The sequence below is a fragment of the Taeniopygia guttata genome, chromosome 3 (assembly GCF_048771995.1).
Source record: "Taeniopygia guttata chromosome 3, bTaeGut7.mat, whole genome shotgun sequence".
NCBI lineage: Eukaryota > Metazoa > Chordata > Aves > Passeriformes > Estrildidae > Taeniopygia > Taeniopygia guttata.
The window spans coordinates 31,854,814-31,873,407 of record NC_133027.1 but is presented as its reverse complement, the minus strand read 5'-3'; the positions used below and the strand labels follow the sequence as shown (position 1 = coordinate 31,873,407).

The 18,594-nt window shown below is 38.0% G+C and overlaps 1 protein-coding gene across 2 annotated transcripts in view; it reads right to left on the bottom strand.

Annotated features, from left to right (window-relative positions):
• Window positions 1-18,594, bottom strand: part of KCNQ5 (potassium voltage-gated channel subfamily Q member 5) — a 279,196-nt gene that overhangs the window by 23,698 nt on the left and 236,904 nt on the right. The window contains exons 7-11 of one of the 2 annotated variants that reach the window (XM_030267452.4): window positions 16,546-16,641; window positions 13,191-13,285; window positions 11,646-11,672; window positions 8,721-8,777; window positions 3,012-3,232 (exon numbers count right to left, since the gene is read on the bottom strand). In XM_030267452.4, the coding sequence (XP_030123312.1) occupies window positions 3,012-3,232; window positions 8,721-8,777; window positions 11,646-11,672; window positions 13,191-13,285; window positions 16,546-16,641 (496 nt within the window). The remainder of the gene's footprint in view (window positions 1-3,011; window positions 3,233-8,720; window positions 8,778-11,645; window positions 11,673-13,190; window positions 13,286-16,545; window positions 16,642-18,594) is intronic. The other variant, XM_004176865.6, reaches the window with a different exon arrangement.

Genomic DNA, 18,594 nt, shown 5'->3' with positions numbered 1-18,594 from the left:
GCCTTAAATCATCCTCATATGCTAACAATTTTCCTTTCTTTTGGAAGCCTCTCCTTATATATTGGTATCTTTCCTTTGTTTTCACACAGAATTCAGTCCTCTGCCTAGGCAGAGCATTTACAATTCCACATCCCATAGAGTGAAATGTCTTATTTCTTCTCTTTTGGAAGAGGAAGTTCATAGTTAAACTCTATTTTTTTCACTGACATGAAGTTTTGACACTGAACTGGTTATCCAGCACTATGTTGTCACTGTCCCAAAGGTATCTTGCAATGTAATTTCTTCTCCCACCAAACACCCTAGAGAGATGTAGGACTCACCAGAAGGGCCAGCTGTTCAAGGGTACTGTTTCATGCCCAAGATTTCACCCACAAAATTGTGGCTTCTAGTTTTGGCTTGACAATTGGCCTGCCAAAATTATTAATTATTTGGCTGGGGAATACCTCAAGGAGGAAATTGGAGGACCTGGCAAGCAAGAGATAAGAATAATATGCTACGAATACTGGTTTGTTTTTTTTTTTATCCAGTGAAAAATGCAAGATGTTCTAAATTAAATATATCATCTTGAGATACTTTTCACTGAGCTGTCAAATGCAGAAAGCATCAAGCTATAAAAGAAAAGAAAGAAAAAGAAATGAAGGTTAGTAGTGCCTGACTTTTCCTGCAGAAGTTTGGGTAAGGCAGAAGGGAGCTGTCTCTCAGCAGCGAGCACACTGGACATCTCTCTAATCATACTGGTGCTAGAAGTAGTTGGATGAGGTCCCAGAATGGAAACTTGGCATTTGCCTAAAAGCTGGAGACAATGGAAGCTGTTTCTTCTGCCACAGATGAGAAATTGGTTGTATCTGTTGGCCCCAGTTCATAAGGGTGGACTAGTAGCTGGAAATCACTGACCAGGAAACAGGCTGTGGTCACCCTGAGGAGCAGGAAGATCTTCAAGGGTTTATGCACAGCAATGAGAGCTCTGTTGTTGTTTCTGTCTTTTATCTACAGATACACTTAAGGTGCTGTTTATGCCACCTTTTCCTTGATAGGGAAACAATCAGAGGCAGCATGATTTGCTTGTGCACGTTGTTGTTATCGATGACAATATGTAAAGGACAAAATAGGGAACATGCTGAGGAAATTCTTCTATGATAAATGGGCTGATGAAAAATGAAACAGGTGCCTCAGTGAGGTGCAGACTGCAGAGCTGGAGCAAAAATGAGCCATTGATACTCTGAGAGAGTGCTCAAAAAATTACTTCCTCCTTAGGTCACTTCCAGGCATGGTGTGAGTTACAGGGGTTTAACCTATGAAATTACTTCTTATGCGGTTTGGGGATGATACTTGTGCTTTACAAGTGATTATGTAGGATGCCTAAATTTAGACAGGGTAGCTTCAACCACTATACTATTTAGAGCAGTCTCAGTTCCCCTTGTGGCCTTGGCTGAGCTTCACGTCAGTGTGGGACCAAGGCTAGGTCACACAGCCCCTGTGATACAGCTGCCATGAGACATAAGCCTGTGTGCCAGGATGGAGATATGAGTGGATAGCAGTGGATAGTGTACAGGAGCAACCTGGATAGTATCCTGGTAGCTGATACACCCCAGCAGCTCCCTGTACCACAGGCAAATCAGGAGGCCTAGCCTGGAATGATGACCTTTGCAAATATCATTGGTTTGTCTTGGTTGCCTTCCAGGAAATGTTTATTTACCCAGGCTTTTCCTGAAGAGATCTGTTGTGTAGAACATCCTCACTGAGGGATGGGGCATTGCAGTTCTATGTGTATTTTGCTACCTTCACATTTGTCAAATATATGCTCTTAAAAAGGAAGTGACATCAACATTGCACTTCTGTCTGATTAGTCTTACCACAATTGTTGGATGTAGCATCCATGTTTGCCTTTGTAGAAAGATGTACCTTTCCCATTCAGGAAGGGTTACTGCATTCTGTGGTAGTCAACCAGTTTGTTTCCCTTGTTTTTTACCAAGAATACCACAAGAAAGAACAAAACATTCATAGATTGGGAATATGGGAATGAAGAAACCCAAAACAAAATCCACTGGGGCAGCAGTACCCCCAGAGCTATGTGGGTGCACCTTTCAGTGCCAGACCCATCCCACGCAGGGGTCAGTTTCACTTGGTTCTCCTGCCTGTCAGGGGGCTGCTGTCACCCAATTTGGCGCTCCTTGGCTAGAGTAGTCACTGTCTTTGTTTTGGCAAGCTTCGTCAGATGAACATACTTGCCTGAATACTGGTTAGTTTAATGCTAAATTGGACTTAAATTAGAGAATGGAGCAGCATAGGAGGCAGCTTGAGGGGAAGGCCGGGCTGCCTGCTGCAGGTTCAAGAAGCCATTTTTACCAAGATCCGCCTCTTTAAATTTTAGGAGTGCTTCCTACATCCAAAGTACTCTATAGAAAGCAACACATAAAAGCAATAATGCTGTTTTGTTTTTGTTTTTGTTTTTGGTTTTTTTGCAAAATCTACCTGTCTTATCAATCCAGATACAACCCTATAAAACTGAAAGCACCCGGTAGTGTATCCCTTGGTGGCAGGTGATTGCATCACCAGTGCAGGCACTGGGACTCCTCTGCATGAGGGAGCCACTCCTGCACAAGCTGTGCTCCCGGCTGGCAAAGGCACAGACAATGCTGGCTGTGCTGTGTGGACCACCAGCAAGAGGCAGCAGGTTTGGACAGCAGCTGAGCTTAGTAGTGAGAGAGGGGCCATGACAGAAGAGCTGCTGCAGCCAGATCCCTGGAATGCCTTTAGTCCAATGTGACTTTTCATAGTGACCCCTTTTTCCACCAGTTGCTCCCTATGCACCACTGACATGATTTCTTACTAAAAAAATTAATCACATTATCGGGGTCTTTGAAACAGACTATAGCTGCCTTGTGTCTCTGGCCCCAAACAGCAATTCTTGCCATCTTCCTAAAAGATGTACACTCATTGTGCATGTGTGCAGGAGTGTGAGCAGGCTGGGAGCAGCGTGCAGTGGCAAACAAGGGGTGAACAACTCCTACCATCAACCATGGGTTTGGGCTGGGAGCTCTTCAGCCGCAGTGAGGGCCTGAAGCGGGTTCGGTCATTGAAGCTCCAGCTCTTCTGGACTTTGGTTGGGCTGCCCTCGGTGGCAATGTCAGCACTCGGTGACCGGCGATCGCCGACTGAAGATTGCCTGCTTTTTATACTTTGACCTCGTGGGCTGGCCATCCGGACCCGCTCCTTGAAACTTAGCTTTTGACTGTGAGAGAGAGAAATATATTTTATTTCATAGTTACTTCAATCCATTTCTTTTTTCTATTGTATGATTATTGAAAATAATTTGTAAAAAATCTCATTGGTATGAATATGTTTCTTACACACTCTTATTTTCATTGAATATATTTAATTTGTGAATGGAACTGATTTGACGTAATTGTTTTTTTGATAGAAGCATTAGCATTGGCAGTCTATCATACAGTACAGAATAGCCTTCTAAAGGAAATTAAAAATAACAAATAGAAACAATTTCACCCAATTGTTATACATTAATATCTATGATGTTTCTTTTAGTCCTTGAACTTGAACTAGATTTGTTTCCATCTTAGTCAGACAAGTTCAGTGCATTTCTGGCCATATATTCAGATAAACAAAACCAAAAAATATTTTATTGTTACTGCATGCCATGTAGTATTGTCTGGTTTGTGTTTTTTTAAGCAGGCAAACATACTGTTAGTGTATATTCATGCTTTTTCAGGATGTGGCACTTCCAACATTTCATATGCATGATTAGTGATCACTCATATCCAGAATTCCTTGTTAGAGCACTTACTTGGACGAGACAAAACCAAAATTAATAAAAGAGCCAAGAAACAGCATGATGACTAATTAATGGAAATGTAATGATATGCTGTGTGCTCCCTAAAGTCATTGCTGAAGATTGAGCTGGGAGCTGACGATGTGCAGGTGGTACTGGACAGGTAACAGAGCCCAGCCAAGCTCATGACTGGGTCTGCTGCATCAATGGTGACCCTGTGGTCTTATGTTTGATCAATTATAAGGTTTTTTAACCTGCTGTGCTTGTAATCCTCTCCCCCAGCCAGCTTAATGTGGGTTTTGTAGATTTTCTATTTCCTAGTGTTCAAATTACCTTTGTCCAAACATATCTGATGAACATCCTGTGGTCACGGTGACTATCTAACTATGCTTTTAAATTATTTAACATTTTGCCATTGTTTGTCCCTTCCTGTAGCAGAAGACACAAAGGAGAGACAGAGTCTGATACCAAGGTCTGGAAACCTTGTTCTATATGCAATGTTAAATTCAATTGGTTGAGCAAGGGAATGGTCACCTTGATCAGTGGTCCTGTTCTTTCAAGGGGTGAGATGATGAGGGCAAGGCAGTGCCTGTTCATGGTATGGTGTTACTGGCACTTGCAGTCCTACTGCCCTGGTGTAGGCTTTGCAGGGGGGACTTTTAAAACACCTTTAGCAAGGACTGTCTACCTGAAAATTATGGTGGTTCTTGAAGTTAAGACACTTTCTAGTGCTCTCAAGGTCTTTGCATTTAGTTTCAGAATGCCCATAGGATGTTTTGAACAGAAACAAATCCTGCAGATAATTAACTAATGCTAATATAGACTATGTGGTTCTTAGATATTTAACCTACTGCACTCTGAAAATACAATAATATGTAATTATATGAAATGGAAAGTAGTTATAAACCTCTGTGGCCATGAAATGTTGATATAAACATATTTTTGCCCATGCATAGCAAAGCATAGCATTTCAGTCTGAGTACAAACATCCCTGAGAGCAGAAAAAATGCAGTTTGTTGCAGGCAAGACACATGCTGGGATGTTTGTAAGGCGATAATTTTCAAGAATACTAAACATTAAGCACATCAATAGAAATATTATTAGATAAATGTATTTCTATATGGCATGTTGGATTACTTGAAAGAATACCTTTACTATAATTTATCAATGTAATCCCCTTCTTTTCTTGCCTGAATAAGCAATTGTTGAAATAAATACATCACAGTGATGAAAGTGTTATCTATTTCCATTGTAAATCGTTTCCCAGTGCTGTGACATAAGCAATACAAAAGACCCAGAGAACTTAATATTTGAAAGAAAAGTGTGTTCCAAAATTTAGCTTTGAGTACAAATTACATTTCAAGACTGAATTATATTTCAGCTCAGGAATATTTTGCATTGTACAACAATGAAAATATAAACTGTAAAATATTTATTAACCACATTATTGCATTGTCATAGTATACAGAATGAGGACGAGAATCAAAACTGACTGCTTTTTATAGATATTATTCCTACAAGTGTCCCCTTTTTTTAACTCCCCTTTAGCTCAAATTGTACTTGCTATTGAAAAATGAAGTCAAATGATGCTTTTTTTTTTTTTTCCCCCCAAATATTAGAGTTAAAAAGTTTCTGGATAGCTCTCTTCCTGCTGCACTAATAAAAATGAAAGGAAAATAGGTAAAATAGCCATAAAAACTATCTGTATAGATAATTTTTTAAAAAATAATCACATTAACTCCAAAATAAAAATGAAAATTTAAAACCAAAGTCAAAACAGCATTGTTCTGTTAATTAATTTGTACTAATGAAAGGAGTGTCTGACTTTAAATGGTTTCTAGACATGGTTCTTTCATTTATAAATGCTGAATTGTACACAATGACTACTTAACCTGAGTATCTTTAGTTCTCCAAATCAAAGCACTGAGGCACTGGTGAAAGGAAGAGTAGGCATTTTATCGGTACTATAGACATTTTTTAAAAGTGCAATGCTGAGAATTAAAATGATAATGTAAACTGCAGAGATTATACTTAAAAACTTGAATAACTCAGCTTTGTAGCAGTGATAATGTACTGGCATGCCAAAGATCCATGCAGACAGTTCTGCATTGTGAAGAGAAACACAGCCCCTGCAGGAAGCAGGGTTTGAAAACTCTCTTCTGCATCTTGAGATGCATACTCAGAGACTAGTTAGAGTAGTTCTTTGCTTCTTGGATCCCTGTTCCTATTTTGAGACTGGTGGGAAATGTTCCTGAAGTCACTGGGTCCTTGTCAGCACAGGCATAAATTGTAACTGACAGTGGAGAAGAAAGGCTGGGAGAAGAAAGCTTGTGCTTAGGAGCACACTGTATGAATCCATGTATGATAAATAACAGATCATGAAAGAGTAACTGAATCAGAACACTTTGAGTGTACCCTGACCAGGCTTTTCCCCAGAGTGAAAGTCCCATTCCTAATAGGATAAAGCCTAGTTCCTGGCTCTGGATTCTTTGTTGCAATAGCAGTAGAGATGGTGTTAAAATTGCAGAGTGAAGATAACACACCATTCAAGCATCTTTGGACATTCTGTATTTGAATCAAAAGCCAGTGATTCCTTTAGGGCCCTTTATTCTGATTTAATGCTGGTTATATCAGCACTGGCTTGTATGTCCTAAAAATCTTTCAAAATTTTCAGGTCCTGGTCGATTATATTTTACTCTTTCACCTTTTCTCCTCTTTTTTTTTTTTTTTTAACATGGTATCCAAAGGAAATCCCTTGAATCAACACAAACCTACTAATTGCCATTGGATATTCATGCATCTCCATAAGTATTCACAAACTTTGTGCGTTTGTCCAAAAGGCAAAAACCATGAGAAAGAAATAGGAAAATAAAATTACACAAGTTCCTAAATCAAAACTAAATTACAATGATCTGAGAGATCCATAGCTGTCTCCAGTTATCACTGCATTCCTTTAGATGTGTGTCTGTCCATCATTTCTTGTACTTTATATGACTGATAATTTAGCCCAATGAGTTGACATACATTTTTGCTTCCTATGACAGACTCCCCTGGCAATGATAATCTCTTTGGACCTATCACCCCTGTATTCTTGCAGCTTGAAAGTCATGGAAAGTATCTTATCAATAGCACTTGAGCTTTGAAGCATCTTTTAGTGAAGATCAATTACAACTGACAGCTGTAGAAAAGGAAGCAAATTACTTTTCTGTATTTGTCTTCCTTCTGAAAGGTCAGTCGTAGGATCTTATGACTCATTCCTCCCATTGCATGCCCAAGGTACTCACTTCCCTAGGATAGCAAATGACTTTCTAATTTTTATTTCTTCGTTTTCAAATTCTGCCTTTGCCACCTTTGATTTATAAAGGATCAGTGTGTAGGGACACTAGAGGTCACTGTAGCTTCACTGCAGAGGGAATGATCACTTTCTCGTGGTCCAAATGATTACTCTGGGTGAGAGTTTGGTTTAACTGACAAATGCATACAAACCTTTGCTTGCTCTGTCTTCCACGGACCATCTCCCTACACTTTATTAACTGAGCATCTCCTTCCTTCCCAGTCCTACTGCCCTATTTGCCTGCCACCTTTCTACATTTCTGGTCAAGTTAAAACTTATGCTGTGCCTCAGCCTCAGACCTGCAGCACTACTGCTTGCTACTAGCCATAATTTACACCTTGTTTTTCAGCTTTTCATACTGAGCCAATTGGAGGAAGCAAGAATAGGAAGAAATTGAAATGAATCAGAAATAACGGGAGGGCCTGAGGGTGAGGACGAATGCTTTCAGTCTTGAGACAGAAGCTAAAACTGCCAGAAATTATCACCTATGGCAAACAACAGCAAGCAGATGCACATGCCAATTTTCAGCAGTTAGCTACCTATAAATACAGGTGTTGATTCTTACTGAGCCTACAAATACTTATACTGAAATTAAGCTAAGTTGAACAAATACAAATGCAATGGAAAATATGTGAGACCTAAAGTTCAAAAACTTCACCACCAGTCTCATGGTAGGGCCACAAACTCAAGAAATTTAGTGTTGTATCTCATACTTTTAATAAGTAATAACAAGAACTTCATGCCACAGTATATTATAGTTCAATTGTCAAACAGAAAAAGCAAATATTCAGGGTGTTTGTGCATTATTTCCTTTTCGAAAAAAAATTCTAAATAAAGAGAAACTATTTTGTTCCTAATTTTCCGTAATCAGTTTGTACTTTTACTGTCTTTTAATTATTTTAATAAGGAAGAAAAAATGCAATCAGCTTGCGATATGAATCATAGGCTTCTTCCCTTAAGATTCATCTATCTAGGAATTACCATTTTTTGGTAAGAGACAAAATTTCAAGAGAATTCAGCTGAAGCAGATGCTTGATTTCACATGCATTCCTCTACCTTCCAGTACAGGATGCAGGCACATCATCCACAAGCTGTGTCCAAGGGGATTCTTCTCAAGAGCAATTGCACGTTATGTCTGTTGTAACTGCCTAGCATGCTATAGCTTAATATTCTCCACTAATAATTAGATGGAGAAATCAACTGCCATGGTCATAAAAATCCTCTTGGACTTGGGAAATGGCTTTACCAAAATATTCAGCCCCAGTTTTAGACCACCACATGGTAATGCATTCCCTAATGCATTGCCTAAGTTGAAGTCTCAGGCAGAGAAGGGGAATGGGGCTTCGTAAAACTGTGGTGTGCCGTGCACTGCAATTGTCTGGCTGGATGAGTTTGAAACAACTGGTGTTGCTGCCACTCTGTTAATGGCATTGCAGGCAACAAGCAAAAAGGGACTTACAAGCACTTAAAAATAAATAGGAAACATAATTTGGAGAAGTGAGGAACTTTAAAGCGCTAAGGAGGGGAAGTGAATGAATCATGCACCTGATGTTAGTTGACATTCTCAAACATCATGTGAATAGGCAGGATGCTGAATACCTATGTTTCCGAGGGGTGTACATCCTGAAGAGCTTCTGTTTATTACTACAAAGCTTACTAGGAGTGAGGGGAGATAGAGGACTCTGTTACTAAGCATTCCAGTGCTATGTAAGGGGTTAGGTTTTCCACCTCAAGTTAGATTATGCATCATTGGCAATTTCTTTTTTATGTGGTGCATGCAGAGTTGTTTACATTAAATCTACTTTTAGAAACAGAAATGGTATAGGAGGTGAAAGAATTCCATAACATTATTTATTTCCCTCAGAACAGGGCTGAGTTTTCCCCTGAAGATTTTATAGTGGCAAAACTGCTCCTTATTGCACCAGAGAGAATTGTCTGAATAGGGAATGCATATTCAGCCTCATGGGTTACAAGACTAGATGGGTGACATTCATCCTTTGCAGACAGCCAGTGCATGTCCTACACACAGTTTAAGACTGATTATGCTCTCTGTATGTGACAAGATACATCAGTCTTGATCTCGTTTCCTGCACAGGAACTAGTTCAGCCATGTTGTATAACTGAACAGAAATAAATATTGTTTGTTTCAGTGTGTGCATTTACAGATATTAATAATTTAAAATATAGGCTTTTAAAATAACTTGCACAACTCTGGAACTAATTTATAGAAATACCTCATTTATAGCCACCAGAGAGGTTGTCTACCAATACTTTGATAAATGATTATTTAGAATACTTGTGCGTAAAATTTTGGGAAATACAGTGTACATATTTTTATTAAAATCAGTCTGACACTGCAGCCTCATAAGCGCAGCTCTTTCAACTCAAATGCATAGAAACATTTAGTCACCTAATGAAAGACTGCAGGTTTATACATGACAAAACACAAGACTTAATTTCTGTTAATATAAGTCAGTTTGGTAGGAAAGAAAATAATGAATTTTCCCTAATACAACATTTTCTTCACTGTTCTTAGAAGGAAATATAGAGCAAAGAGCATGTTCAGAATGCAATCCAATGTACTGCTTGTGCAAAAACATTTTCATTTAAAGAGTGAAACAAGAAGAATCTTTCTTAGTTCACATAGCATCTCATGCAAGTCACTTAGCATCACAGTAAGAAACCAGTTATATAGTCAAGGACAGGTATCTCAAAGTACATTGCAGCAGTTCACATTTACATCTTTGCCACAAAAGACCACATACACCACATGTATTTTCAGTGATACAAACATACAGAGATATGTCAGCATAAGAGCAATAAACAGCCACTGAAAAAATACACCTTTTTTAAAAAGTGTCTGAATGGTCTGTAGGGTTTTTACTGTAGAATATGATCTTAGAAGTGAACTAGTTCATTGTTGACTTCTTTTAAAGCCACAATTGTTATCATCAATATGGATAACACAGCATGGTTTTGACAGCTGGGTGTTTGGGTTTTTGATTTTTTTTTTAATCTAGTTTCCAGTTATTGTAAGTAAATTTGTCTCTTTTAGTGCTTGCTGGTACAACTGGAAATAACCTCTCCTCTCTGCACAAATCCCAGTTTTAGAGGGATGTACTCATTTACTGGCAACTTCTGTGTCACCTTTAAAAAAGTAAATTTTAAACGCTGCTGTCAAAAGACTAGGAAATACAGCTAGTGAGTGCAAGAAGTTTGGATCAGACTGTAATAATTTAATTCAATATGTTGCTAGCAAGCCTGTGGAGGTAACGTATACAAAAAGTCCCAGAACTGACAGAGCAAATCTTGTCCCCTTGAGTTGCAGTGACACTAACAGGAGCTACATGTGCTTGGAGGATAAGGTTGGAGTCAGGTGCCAGGGGAGCAGTCTGGGAAGTGGAATGGGACATGGGTAATTGATGTGAAGACTGAGTAACCCAGAAGCATTTGTGAACCACAGTACAACGCGGGGCTGGATGTATTTCAGGGACTGATGTGTCATCAACACTTTTTTCCTTGGCTTTTCAGCGTTTTCTGCTGGGAGGTAAAGTTTGCTATTCTCTGAGCATGCTGATACCACAGTGCCAGCTGCCAAACGCCTGCTGATTCCCATCCCTAACGAGTTTCTGAGATAGAGTAATTTCTCTTATAGCCACTGAAGCCTTTCCTGTCCCTAAGGATTTGGGCTATCAGTACAGGAAAGACCAGCATTTTCTCCCACTGCCTCAGGACATGGCTCTCCAGAGCTTTGTTTACCCAGTGAGGATAGCCCTGCCAAGGCTTGCTACTGCCAGCTGTAGGCAGTCGGTGCTCAGCTGGGATCCAGGCTGGGTGGGAGCCCACCCGCGCTCCCAGCTGACACCAGTGGGGCTTTCTTCAGCAGTGGGACCAGTCTGGCTCCTCTGCTTGAACTGAGCCATGGGGGAGTGCAAGCCATGCAGCCAGGAGGAGGTGAGACACTGCAGTGCTGCTTTGCCCCCACCTCCTATGTTCCAAAATGCTCCTTAGGAGGGGATGGCAGAAAAGTTAGAAAATGTAGAAACATGGCTCTGAGGAAGCCTTGAGGATGCTCCTGCAGGGCAAAGGTGACATCCAACCAGACCCATCAAAAGGTCCTCCCTGCAATAGAGGGTTGGGCTTCTTCACATTGCCAAATAAAACTATATGTCTGTAACTTCCACTGCAATTTCTGCATCGATTTTATGGCAGAAGCTGGGGACATGTCCTTGCCCAGGAGCTGGGTTTGGGGAAGCTAGTCCACTGGCTGCTCTGTCACTGTTCAAACTGAGCCTCTCAAAGCTACAGCATGTTAGATGTGTAAAAAATTGCCTAGTTTTCCTATAGAAAAACTGGGTCAAAGAAGCACATTTCAGCAGCATATGAGTTTAAAAAGATCCAATTTGTGATTATTATCCATCAATGGTTGCAGTTCATTGACTCTACTGTACAGAACCCAAGACATCTAAAAGCCATTAGGAAACAGCAATTTCACAGATAAAAGAAATAAAAGAAACTACAAACCTGCTAGAAGATTCCCCTTGTTCTTTTCTTCAGGTCAGGGAGTGGGAGGGAAAAACATATTTGTTATGCAGATAGTAATCACATTACTTAGTTACAGATGATGTTATATGTATGATAAATGCAAATGGATGTGTTAATTGGTGCACAGCACACACATTACATTGCAACCACAAAAACATTCAAGCAAGAATCATAATTACAATGCTTCTGCAGAAGAAACTTTTCAGGTCTTTAACACATGCATAACATGCTTAGTACATACCACTGCAGACTGAGTTGGCAAAGCACTTAGGCAAAATGCATTGCTGACACATACATAACAAAAAGCTGTAGTTTCTTATTAGATAACTTATTTCTGGTAAATAAAAACGTTCAGTTTTAGCACAGCAATATGCTTATTTAAAATAAGAAGTAGATGCACTTTTGAGGGACAGTCATATTTTAGAATATTTTATGTGGGATACAGCTTCATTATTTATGTAATTTTCTCTCCATCCATTTATACTAATGTTGCTTTTAACCTGTTTGTATATATAAAATATCAATACTTCATGTAACTTTTAATGTAAAAGCTCCTTTTAGTGTAGAGCAGTTTGGAATTAGAGTTATGGTAATGGATTACTTACGGCTCTGTTCTTGTCAACTCTTTGAAATTCAAAGATCAGCTTTGGATACCCAGCCAAACTTCTTTTTGGCTGAGCTTTTTGGCACACAATTACCTTTTTACTGTCATGTGGATGTTCATCACCCAGCTTTGAGAGAAACCACTAATTCTCTTGCACTGTCTGCAATTAACAACAGTTAAGATGCTTATCAGAGCTTTCCCAAAAGGCTCTTAGTGCTCTCCTTTTTAATCTTTATCAAGTATTTTTTACTTCCTGATCTGTGCCCTATATTGAATCAGTCAACTTGCTGCCTTCTGCTAAACCTTTTATTGAATTATTGAAAAGTCTTGGGCTGCCAGTGCTCTGTGAATTCTCACCCAAACTAGGATATCAAATATTTCCTGTCTGCCAAACTGTGGCAACAGGTCTTTTGAGTCATCTTCCACTGTCTGTATGTATGACTGCATCTATAGTTTGTCCTAAGGAAATACTGAATATATCAGAAGTTATGACAAAAAGGAGCATTCACCTACAAAATAGCACAAGGCACTCTTTTCTTGGAAAGGTAGATCAGCAGCTACAGCCTTATACAGAGGCACAGGCATAAACATACCATTGAAACGAGGAACAAGCTCTGCATTAAACTTAATATTTTTCTCCTTAAGAATAATTTGGAATGAGGTAAATCATTAACCATGATGCATGAGTGGGTTGTTGGGAAAATGTTTCTAATGCCTGTGCATTTCTAAGATAAATAGCAATGATTTGTATTTGTTCCTAGGCTCCTACGTGATATTGATCTGATTTGTTAGTTGAAATTTTTATTGAGAAGACTTGAGAGGACTTAAGACAACAAACCAAGACGAAACAGACAAATTCTAGTTCTCTATAAGCTTGAACACACATCAAAAACAGCACCAACTGCCATATTTGTACCTACTTTGTAGGGCTGCAGGTATGCAAGGCCTTCAAATGAGGCTTCCAGGTAGCAATGGAAACTGATTTCTCATCAGCAGCATAACTACGCCATACACACTACGTGCAGGATATATGGTAAAAAAAGAAAAAACAAGGCAAGAGGGAGTAGGGGATGAAACAAAAAATTGAAAAGCAGATTAGTAACTGATACAAGTTGTATCTTTCTCGTATCATTCGTAGCACTGATACATGCCTGAGGGGAGGAAGAATTCTTTCATAATATCGCCAGGTGGCTGCCATGTTTGTTTGGCTGGCGTCGGTAGAATAAAACCACCAGGAAGCCTGGTATGGGGAAACAATAGAAAAACACAAAGGAACCAAGAAAATGAAGTGACAGTGCCACCACACTGACTATGGAGCGAGGGGATTTTGTTCAGACTGGATTGCGCTCGGTTAGGCTGATTCAGGAAATACCAGTACAAACCTGCCAAAAGTTTTGTGAATCCCAGTACACTTTATGCAGTAAGATAAGACTTACTGGCTCTGTGAAAGCACCAGAAGATATTCAGCACATAAAGGTGCTCAGAAAAGCATTGCAGTGATTTATTTGTGACAAGTCCATAGGGGACACCCACACAACCTTACAGTCTGACATAAAGAAAATGTCATAATACATTCTGCAAATCATAATGAAAACCAGACAAAAAGCACTTAGAAAAGAAGTGAAGCATTCTCTGTGGTTTGAAACACTGAAATTATCCATTTTGTGTTTTTAAACATTTAACAAAAGTGAGTAACCAAAGCATAGCATTGAAAATGTATCCATTGTTTAGATTTATAACGTATGTAGATAGTAAGATGAGCCTTGGTTCTACAAGCTGGGACATGTTCCCTGATGTCAGCATAACTATATTAATTTGTACTAGCATAGCATCTGTGCTTCCTGTATATTGTCAACCATTAAATGTCATCTAGGTATTCTTGTATGGAATCTAATACCCTGTGTTTTCCTACTGTGTATCTCCCGGAAACACATCCAGTCTTCATTAACAGATGGAGAACCTGTTACTCACTTTGAAATTGCTTCATTGGTTGATCATTCTTGCTGTCAAAAATTTCTGCATTATTTTTAATTTGAAACTCTTTGGTTTTGGCTTATAGCCAGAGTTACTTGTTATGTTCCTGTCTGCTACATTAAATGGTCCAGTAGGTTCCAAGACTTCCTCTCTGAGCTTCTGTGTTCAAATAATTCTCACACTAAATATTTCTTATAAGCTAATGAAATTGAGAAAAGTGTATCCATACAAAATATTTAAATTTTCTACAGCTATCTACAGGTAAAGGCTCTCTCAAAGAGTCTATCTGTGGCAACAGATGAGCTAGCACAGTCTAATTCTACAGTGTAACTGGTTAGAAAATAGACATTACCCTGATAAGCTAGAGACAATTAAAAAAACCTGGGCACTGTTACAGGACCCAATGATATGCAGTTCAGACACATTCTGCATTTATGAACACTAAATTTTCTCTGGTCCCTGACCCATTTTTCCAATGCTTTATTTTCTTTCTCCGATATTTCAGTCTCACTTACAAATTGTAGATGCTGAGTTGATATGTAGCATGTTAGTATGAGCATCATCATACATAGTGGTGGGATCAGTCTTCTCCTCATTATGTTTATGGGTCTGTATCTAAGGACTTTAATAATACCAGGTGTACTAACATACTGGGAACTTCTATGAAGCTCTTGACCCTTCTTTCCCAGTCTTTCTCCTCTGTATTTCTCATGCTTCATCAAATCCTTTCCTGATTCAATAATACTGGGATAGAGACATCTTATAATTATCTGGATTCAGTTTCTAGATCAAGTTTTGTATTTGTTGTATTAAAACATCTGGCAGTGATCCTTTCATCCTAAAAGTCACCCAGATTGTCCTTGGTTTTATTCCTGTGTACTGGTTTTCATATTTCCTATGCTGCCAGGCCTTGTGCCTTCAGAAGATATCTCTACCAGCAATTTTATATTAATTTCTGAATCACTGAAAGTGTTGAACCTGTAAAAGAACATGTAAATGCTGAACAGCCTTTATCATGGGATCCCACAACAAATGTCCTCCTTTCACAATGATTTTGTTCACTGAGAGTCACTCTCCAAAATCATGCAGCTAGCTACTCTTAATCTATTTAGCATGCTGTCTTACTAATATTTTGAACTGTTGAACTGTCATAAAATAATAATAAGAGCTATATCCAAAACCTCAATTTATTATCTGTTTCCTCTGGCTACCAAATTTGGAAGAAGTAGATTAGAATATATGTATTAGAAAATACGCCAAATAGTCATTCTAAACTAGACACAAAAGCAGTGGAATTATTTTTGTTAATTATTCTAACAAATATTATATTTGAAATATATAGAATTTAATAATAATTGAACAGTAATAATGGAAAACATTTATTAACTTTAAGAATGCTTCAAAGACAGTCTGAGATCTATCTGTACTTAGCATGGACTGCTAGCATATTCATACTCAGCTTCTTTATTTGGATTTATTATTTCAAAAATAAACCCCAGCATACACGGCACACATAGAATACTTGACATGCCAGGAAAATAAACTAGGACTCTAGGAGATTATTTCCCCCCACCTTTTTTTTAGTGCATCAAGTAGAGTAAAGCTTGGTGCAAAATTATTCTTTTGAGTATTTTCTCACTTTTAACCAGGAGTGGAGGTTAAGGAAAAAGCCAATGCAAAACAGCTACCTAAAACATACCATGCCACTTTTTGTTGATTTGCACCATCACATCAGAGCAACTTCAGACAATTTAAGACATTTTAAAATTGTTTGTGCCTACATTTCCAGCTTTTGAATTGACTCATCGTGAAGGCAATTCTCTGGGCAGGACACTTTTTATCTTCATCATGTATATCCCTCACTGAAATTCTCTAACCCCTGTAGTAGATGAAAAGTAGCTTAATATAGGCAAGAGTGCTGTGCTATTAGTTGGGTTGTCTAGGGATCACTTCTCTTTTTCCAAATAGCTTTTTGACTGCAGGCATGCATTTGGCATCCTTGCCTCTGTTTTTTTAACATGGATAGAGAACAAAAACTACACACAGAAATATTGTGTGTCTTGTTATAGTTTGTCTTGATGAACTTAAAGGTGTTTTCCAACCTAAATGAATCTGTGATTCTGAACAGAATTATGGCAACACATTGTAGTCACTGAACACAGGTTTTTAATGAAACTAACCAATCTGTTAAATATTATTTCCACAAAACTTTCCAAAACTTTCCAAATGGAAATAATAAGTCTTGTTCCAATATGTACTTTAAATCACCTGTGATTATCTTTTTGGTGATGTCATATTTACCTGAATTAGACTTGCAGCTGGATTCCTTCTTTTTTCAAAGTGTTTCTGACGATGCTGTTCCTGCACTTTCAATGCAAATCCTGAGCCAAGGATGCCCTGCAATATCATTTTATCAATGTGTAGGTAGTCTTTGAACAAATATACATCATCAATTACAAAGATTTTGTGAAGATGTTATACCATATGGTTGCTTCAGATAACACATTTACGACCAGCGTATGACAGTAGAAGGCACAGAAGCACTTCCCCTTTTCCTGGTGAAGCAGGAGATTCCTTACATAACATCTGTGGTGCTACCAATGACCACCCATTGCCTGGTTTTGTGCTACGCTATGTTCTTGCAACTACCAAGACCACAGAGATAGATACATATTTATAAAACCAAGCAGGGCTATTCAGAGGAACGTGAGTCAGGAATGAGGAAATGACTAGCTGACAGATATGTCAGATATATATGGACATCAAAGTCCATATCTGCAGTACTTATTGTAATTTTTGATTTTAGAATATTGAAAAAATCAATTTCTTTTTTATCATTCCTATTAAATAATACTCATTGTTTATTCTACAGGCTATGAAAAAGCTAATTATAAAACTTCTCTTATTTTAGCCTTTTACCTTTAAGTAAGATAAATTTGATTATAACTGAATAGATCCAAGGACTGAGGATGTTTTCCTTCTTTATTTGCAAGGAACGTAATATTTTGCTGGACATGTCTGCATTATAAGGAAGACCCTTAGTGGATCCTTAAGGATCAAGTGGATGAGGAGCCACTTGATCCTTAGTCAGGATAAAATACTAAAAGAAGTGCAAAAGTTTCCCACATACCTCTCGTTTTACAGACAGATTCAGCACTGAAGTATTTATGAGGAAACTAGTATCTGTACACAGATATGATATGAGGAACAAAAGTTGTGGCATCTCTAATATGTAAGGGTATTCATCTTTTCATTGTAGTACTGCTAAGACTAGCTTTCTTGTTAGTGGTGACTAGGTGACAAAAGGAATTAATTACAGTAGATGTCAATAAATGTCAAGGATTCACAAACAGGTAATGGGTTATAATTATAATGCATTATAGTATGTCAAAGATACTGAAATACTCTTTGTAGCTAGAGTAAGAAAAAAATGCAGTGCACCAGATCATTTAATGCTGTCAACAAATGCAGATTTTTAATCTTTGTTTATCTATATGGTTGAAAACAAATGAAGTATTATAACATCCATGTTTTATAGTATCTAGTATAGTATATATAGTATAGTTTTATAGTATAGATCTACAGATAAAGTATATGAGTATTAAAATATCCAAAGACATTGCACTGGAAGCAACACAAAAATTACAAATGCCACTTCTCATTTCATGCTTATGCAAAACTAATTAAAAAAATAAAAAGGGAGATTCACTCAAAAAAAATGAGGACTTACTTCTGAAGCTACACTATATTTTACTCATTAGATAATTCCCATTTCCATTAGTCTCTTGAACATTGATAGAAACAACATAAATCAACTACAATTTTTTATTTACAATTATTCACAGAAAATAATAGTTGCATCTTTTGCATTCAACATCATTAACCATTAGTTGATTTAAGGCCTTCTACTACTCTCTGTTGGTAGCTTGAACATGGCCATACAAAACAAGCTGTTAGCAATACCTATTATTTCCACTATAATCTAAGTTAGAAAATCATATGATGTGCTTTTATTTTTGTATGATTTTGAAAAATTTGAAAGAAAAGCAGTAATATATGTTGCAATTCAATGCAAAAGGAAGGATTTTCAACTTTTCTCAATAGTATGTAACCTAATTTAGGGTTATTTCCCAGTTTTGTCCATGCCAGAGAAACTTCCCAAAACCAAAGCAAGGACACCAAACCTTTTCTTTGGATTTTGGATAGCACTTCACAAGTGTTGTTGCAGAGCAGAAAGCCTTAAAGAGTTGTTCTTCATGTAGTCAGCTTCCTTCAGCTTTTTGTATCATAACAGTGGCAGGACCTACAGGAGTTTCTATTATTTTTTTATTAATTTTATAGGCATACTCA